The 6432-nt window shown below is 36.6% G+C and overlaps 2 protein-coding genes across 2 annotated transcripts; one reads left to right on the top strand and one right to left on the bottom strand.

The window, feature by feature from the left end:
• The first annotated feature begins 1331 nt into the window (after positions 1-1331).
• On the top strand, positions 1332-2062 carry LOC130822675 (zinc finger BED domain-containing protein RICESLEEPER 2-like). Its single transcript, XM_057687677.1, has 2 exons — positions 1332-1846; positions 1928-2062. The coding sequence occupies exons 1-2, from the start codon at positions 1342-1344 to the stop codon at positions 1972-1974; spliced, it is 552 nt and encodes a 183-aa protein (XP_057543660.1). The 5' UTR covers positions 1332-1341; the 3' UTR covers positions 1975-2062.
• A 386-nt stretch (positions 2063-2448) lies between these two features.
• Positions 2449-4405, bottom strand: LOC130815049 (uncharacterized). The gene is made up of 2 exons (XM_057681386.1): positions 3220-4405; positions 2449-3137 (listed from the first exon to the last, which is right to left on the bottom strand). The coding sequence occupies exons 1-2, from the start codon at positions 4390-4392 to the stop codon at positions 3060-3062; spliced, it is 1251 nt and encodes a 416-aa protein (XP_057537369.1). The 5' UTR covers positions 4393-4405; the 3' UTR covers positions 2449-3059.
• Between the last annotated feature and the right edge of the window lie 2027 nt (positions 4406-6432).

Genomic DNA, 6432 nt, shown 5'->3' with positions numbered 1-6432 from the left:
AGGACTAGTACTTATAGAGCACATTTAAGTAAGTGTACTAGATTTTCACTCAATAACAAATCAAATGCTACTCAAACACAATTGAGTTTTCAATCAAGTGTTAATGAACAAGGGGAACAAGAAGCTCACATAAAGAGTTGGATGTTTAACTATGAGGCTTGTAGAAAAGGCTTAGCGTTCATGATAATTGTTGATGAACTTCCCTTTAGATTTGTTGAAGCCCAGGGGTTTAGGTACTTTTGCTCACAAATGCAAAATAAGTTTGTGGTTCCTTCTAGAATGACTGTTGCTAGAGATTGTTACGAGATGTTTTTGGATGAAAGGTTGAAACTAAAATCTTTTTTAAAAACTAATTGTAGGAGAGTATGTCTTATTACTGACACATGGACTTCAATCCAAAAAATTAATTATATGTGTTTAACTGCGCATTTTATTGATAATGATTGGAAGTTAAATAAAAGAATCTTAAACTTTTGTCCAATATCAAGTCATAAAGGTCAGGCCATTGGGAAGGCAATTGAGAAATGTTTGCTTGCTTGGGGTCTTGAAAATGTGATGACCATTACTGTTGACAATGCTAGTTCTAATGACACTGCAATTGCTTATTTAAAAACAAGAGTCAAAACGTGGGGAACTAGTGTGTTGAATGGAGAATATTTGCATGTAAGATGTATTGCTCATATCATGAACTTAGTGGTTAATGATGGTCTTAAATTAGTTACTGATGCGGTTTGTCGAGTTCGAGGTGCTGTTAAATTTATTTTATCTTCTCCATCTAGAATTGAAAAGTTTTATAAGTGTGTTTCGGATGAGAAGATTCCATCAAAAAACATGTTGTGTCTTGATGTGGTCACACGGTGGAACTCAACATATTTAATGTTAAGCATTGCTTTGAAGTTTATATTGGCATTTGAGAGGTATGATGGGGAAGATTTAAATTTTCATGAGCATCTTCTAGATCCCCATGGTTATGGGAATGGTTTAGGAAAGCCTACTACTGATGATTGGGACCAAGTGAAGAGCTTAGTTCAATTATTAGAAGTGTTTTATAATTTAACTTTGCGTGTGTCTGATTCACAATATGTTACTTGTAATGGTTGTTTTGATGATATAACTGATGTTGATTGTTTGCTAAAAGAATGGTGTGAAAGTCCTAATTATGAGTTTAAGGATATGGCACAAAGAATGAAAGAGAAGTGTGATAAGTATTGGGGGGATCCTAAAAAACTAAATGTTATGCTATATGTTGCTGCTTTACTTGATCCTAGATATAAATGGGAAACTGTGGAATTTGGGATAAGACAAATGTACACAAAAGAAAATGATGCTTCTGTTGTTTGTATGCGGGTAAAGAATGCCCTTTATGATTTATATAATGAATACAAAGGCTTTCATTCCACATCCGCAACAATAGTTCAAAGTGATGGTGCTTCAAGTTCTAGCAAAGATGTAGAACCTGGTCTTCCGAAAAAAGGACTTATGAGATCTAAGTTTAAAAAATTCAAAGAGTCTCGTGAGGATGGGGAATTGACTAAAACAGAGGTGGACAAGTATTTAGATGAGGTTACAGAAGAAGATGGAGATGACTTTGATATTTTGACATGGTGGAAAAACAATAGTTCAAGGTTTCCAATTCTTTCTCTTGTAGCTCGTGATGTGCTAGCCATTCCTGTATCCACAGTTGCATCGGAAAGTGCCTTTAGTACTGGAGGTCGAGTTCTAGATTCATTTCGAAGTTCATTAAGTCCAAAGATGGCAGAAGCTCTTATTTCTTGTCAAGATTGGCTTCGTGCTTCTTCTCTAAAAGTTGAGGAGTGCTTGGAGGATATAGCACAACTAGAGAACGGTATGTGATCTTTCCTATCATGATTAGTATTATGTTTATTTTATAAAATCATATTTTTTGATGTTTGTTTTTATTGTATAGAGTTATCGAAGATCAATTTGGCTCCTTCAGTTATTGATGTTCCTTGATGCAATGATGCATATTCATGGATGAAGTCGGCAATTCGCTATTGCTAATGTATTTTGATGATGTATTTGATGGAGGATATTGCTGATGTATTTGATGATGATGTATTTTGGATTTGATGATGTATTTTGTTTACAGATTATCGTTTATCTTAGATTCTCACTCAATTAAAAAAATTTCAAAAAAAAAAAAAAAAAACCGTAGACCAGACCAGACCAGACCGTTCTAGAACGGTCCGGTCTGGTCCGGTCTGGTCTTTTGACTGGTCTGGTCTGGTCTGAAAAATTTCCAGACCGGAATTTCTGGTCTGGTCTGATTTTTCTGTCAAACCAGACCAGACCGGACCGTGTGCAGCCCTAATTGTGTTGGTTCTTACCTTGTAAAAGTAAGGTTATACTGTTCATTACCAAAAAATTGGAATTACATCAATTTGCATACCAAGTTGCTGCTGTTCATCCAACATCTTACATAATTAATACAATCTGGAATACAATCTTACATAATTTGCATCCATAATCATACATTAATTTTACAAAAGAGGTTTAATCTACTGTTCATCCATTATTTATACAAAAGAGGATTAATCTACTATTCATCAATTAGGTATACAAAAGAGGATTAATGTACTGTTCATCCATATGAAGTCAGAAGTTAAGTAATTACATTCACATAACACAAATACTAATCATTTTGCTTTGCTCTTTCCCTTGCACTTGGAAGTTGAAGCATCATTAGTGTTTGTTGCTGCTGCCTTTTGTTTTTTTGTTGCCCCTCCCTTGCAACTGGACTTGTTGTGACCAAAATCCCCACACTTCCCACATTTTATTGTCTCGCTCCTCTTTGCCTTCCTCTCTTCATCATCACCTCTCTTTCGATTCCTACAAGGCCTACCAACATCACACTTCAATTCAGGGTCAAATTTATGTTTTGTCCATCTCTCCTGTGGACCCAAATTAGCAAGCCATCTCCTTGCATCAGGGTTGTTTTTTTCAATCTCATTCATGGCCTTTGCAAATGTGAAGGTTGAGAATGCCCCACATGCTAGCCAAAACAATTGCCATAACTTAGGCCCATGAAAAGACTTCTTCTAGTTGGCACTAAGGTGTCTGCAACAATACCTTCTTTGCGCCTTAGGCCACAAATCAGTGAGAGCCTTCTCAATTCCCTGCATATGAAAACAACATATTAAGATTAGGTTTAGAAGATTATGCATAATCAATGAAGTAGCAAGTAATAAGTGTTGTTACCTTCTGTCTGTCAGATATTATGCACCAATTGTCGCCTCTGTTACTTGGTTCCAGTACATGCTTAAGATGCCAAATGAAAAACCTCCAACTCTCTTCATCCTCACATGAAACAATACCCCATGCCAGTGGAAACATTTCATTGTTGCCATCAAGGGCAATTGCAGATAACAAAACAACACCATAATTACCCTTTGAATGAGCCCCATCCACTCCAATAACACTTCTACAACCAGAAAAAAGGCCCTCCAGAGACGCCTTGAATGATACAACAATGCTCATAAACACTAGTGGTCTATCAGGATGTGTAGGGGGATACCAAGCACAATTTGCATATGAACCCTCATTTGTTGATTTGATAACATCACAGTAAGATGGCAATGCACTGTATGATGTATCATGCCCACCATGAATGATACTCAAGGCCATGTTCCTAACCCTATACAAGCTTGGTTGTGGCATCTCAATACCATATCTGGACCACAAAAGCTCATTCAAAGTCTTACCTGGGATGTCATTATTAGCCCTTATGTCCTCCAGTAAGGCATGGCATGCCCACTTCACTGTTACCATAAGGTTTTTGGTTTCTAACCCCAAGCATGTGTGTTCAGCATTTTGAATTTTCCTTATAGCCCAAGTGACACCATCAGGCAGCCTAGAAGCATGCAATCTCCACTCACATTTTGCTTCACTATAACTAATTGTGTACCTAAGTCTGTCTGCTTTATCAACAATCACTGAAAAACCAGATTGTATGCAATAATCCCTAATCACATCCCTCAAATGTTGCTTATCTGTAAACAATTGCCACTCCTTAATCACAATGTTCCCAAAACCTTTGCCTTTGTACAAGTCTCCATTCTTATACAACTTAGTCAAATAATTATCAAAGTCATCACATTCATCATCCCAAAATGGTCCTTCAAATGGATCAAAATAATCTGCATCAACATCTTCCATCCTTATTCCATCCTCTACCTCAGCCTCTTTATCACTATCAACCAATGACACAGTATCACTGTCACAACTATGGAATGACAGGGTTGGATTGAAAGATTCATCATCACTCTCACTGACCAATGATTGTGTTCCAGATGTAGCAGCAGCCTCCTTGTTCTGTTGCATCAATCTTACAGACTTTCTAATAACTGTCTTCTTAATTCCCTTTCTTTTCATAGTGGTCTTTGGGATTTTTTTGTTTGGAGATTTGTTTAAACACTTCTTAGCACTGGTCTTTGGGGTTTTGTTTGGGGATTTGTTTAAAGTTTTCTTTTGTGTTCTCTTTGGTGGTGTCTTCTTTTGTGTTCTCTTTGTTGTAGAACCCTCCACATTAACTTCATCATTTGCTTCATCATTAACTTCATCACCTTAGTTTATCTCATTCAATAACTCAGCATTTTCAATGATAACATCATTGATGTTGCCAGGGGATGGTGGGTTTATCTCAACATGTCTTCTACTCCTTCTCAAAACAGGCAATGGGGTTGGAATGGGGTACACTTCTATATCAAAATCACTATCAACATCCATATCATCCTCAACAGCATGTTCCTCAAGTATTACAGGTTCCTCCTCATAGGGTACATCAACATCCACATCATTAGTAGGTTGTTTCTCAGGTGTAACAGGAGTTGGAATGGTGTCCATATCATCAACAGATTTTTTCTCAGGTATAACAGGAGTTGGAATGGGGTCCACATCATCCTCAACACTCAACACAGGCGGCTCCTCATAGGGTTAACTTGGGGTTGGAATTATCAAAACAACATCATCATCATCTTCATCATCAAGTTCTGCAGGGGGGGATTGGATCTTAAATCTTTCTTCTGTGCATTCTGCTTTAAGGTTTCCCTAAGCCTCCTAGCATTATCTAATAGGGCATTAGGTTTAGAGTCCCCTACATGGATGCAAATACTGTCCTTGCCCATATTTCTACTAAACATCTCCAGCAATGCTTTATCATCAACTAGTTCAACATGCTTCTTTTTGTATACATAACTAAAAATGGGATGTTCAGGCGTCAAATGTTCCTCCTTCTCAACCTTATCCCAATAATCAATAATCATGTCTAGCAAGTTAACTAGGTCGACATCTTCAACAAAAACTTCTGTCTCTTTACCCTTGTACACAAAATTCAACACCACACTATCATCCATTTACAATCTGTTAACAAAAAAAAAAAAACAAAAACAAAAACAACATCAATCATCCAATGCCAAACACATTCAGAATTCAAAAAAGCCCTAAATTTTAGGGCTTTTCCATTACAAAAACGACTCAGAACACCTTTAAACCACAAAATTCAAGAACAAACCCTAAAGATCGGAACATTTAGGACGACAAAATCAAAAAAAAATGCGACATTTTACTTGACATTTAGAGTAATAACTCAAACAACCGAACATCTTACATGTACAGAAAAAAATGAGGAAAGAATAGGGAACTTACCAACGTCAACGAAAGCAGCAATGAGAAAGATGAAGCTTCAACAATGGCGCGATCAACGCAGGGAGATGATGATGAAGACAGAGTAAGCAAGTACGAGTTAGGAGGGAAAAGGAAGAGGGAAGCAAATGAATCACAAACAAACCATGATTGGTTTTTAATGACATTTAACGGAAAATTCATTATTAGTGTCACGGTTGTAATTAGCATATACTTGGGGGTACCACTGAAATACAGTGGGGTACCATTGTTATTTTTCTATAATACAGGGGTACCATTGATAATATCCCAATTATAATAGATTTGCCAAAAAAAAAATTAGAATGTCGACACTTTACAATGCAACTCTTAAATTTACAAATCATTTAAATTTCTTTTGTCCTCTGTTTAATTACTTATTGCTCACTTTGAAGTTTACTTAAGTACTTGTACTTTGGATTGAAAGAGTTCGAAGATAAGAAAAAGGATATTTTTTAACCATAGATTTCCTTATTTGGATAATAATTTGTAGGTAATAGATTTTTTGTTGAAGAGCATACTGATGTATTAATAAAGAGTTGGGGCACACCAAAGGGCCAAAGATGGTGTTCAAGCTTCTCTAAACTAGAGGGAGGAGAACACACACGAGCAAATCAATGATGAACGATTTTCATATACCACTTATCAGCTCCCGTTGAAACTCAGCTTCAGTCCAATAGAACCCAAAATCTCCATGACAACGATTTTCTGGACGTTTAGTTTGGGAAATACCTTTTTTCGGAGCATAGTTGG

This window comes from Amaranthus tricolor, chromosome 1 (genome assembly GCF_026212465.1).
Source record: "Amaranthus tricolor cultivar Red isolate AtriRed21 chromosome 1, ASM2621246v1, whole genome shotgun sequence".
In the NCBI taxonomy this organism is placed as follows: domain Eukaryota; kingdom Viridiplantae; phylum Streptophyta; class Magnoliopsida; order Caryophyllales; family Amaranthaceae; genus Amaranthus; species Amaranthus tricolor.
Note: the sequence above shows the minus strand (reverse complement) of the source record. Positions and strands in the feature narration are given on the sequence as shown.

Bases quoted from the DNA above. Each gene is read 5' to 3' on its own strand.
- LOC130815049 (XM_057681386.1), bottom strand. From the start codon at position 4,392: ATGAAAAGAAAGGGAATTAAGAAGACAGTTATTAGAAAGTCTGTAAGA. The intron at 3,138-3,219 runs GTAACAACACTT...TTTCATATGCAG, and splicing joins TAATATCTGACAGACAGAAG to GGAATTGAGAAGGCTCTCAC.
- LOC130822675 (XM_057687677.1), top strand. From the start codon at position 1,342: ATGCGGGTAAAGAATGCCCTTTATGATTTATATAATGAATACAAAGGC. The intron at 1,847-1,927 runs GTATGTGATCTT...TTTATTGTATAG, and splicing joins TATAGCACAACTAGAGAACG to AGTTATCGAAGATCAATTTG.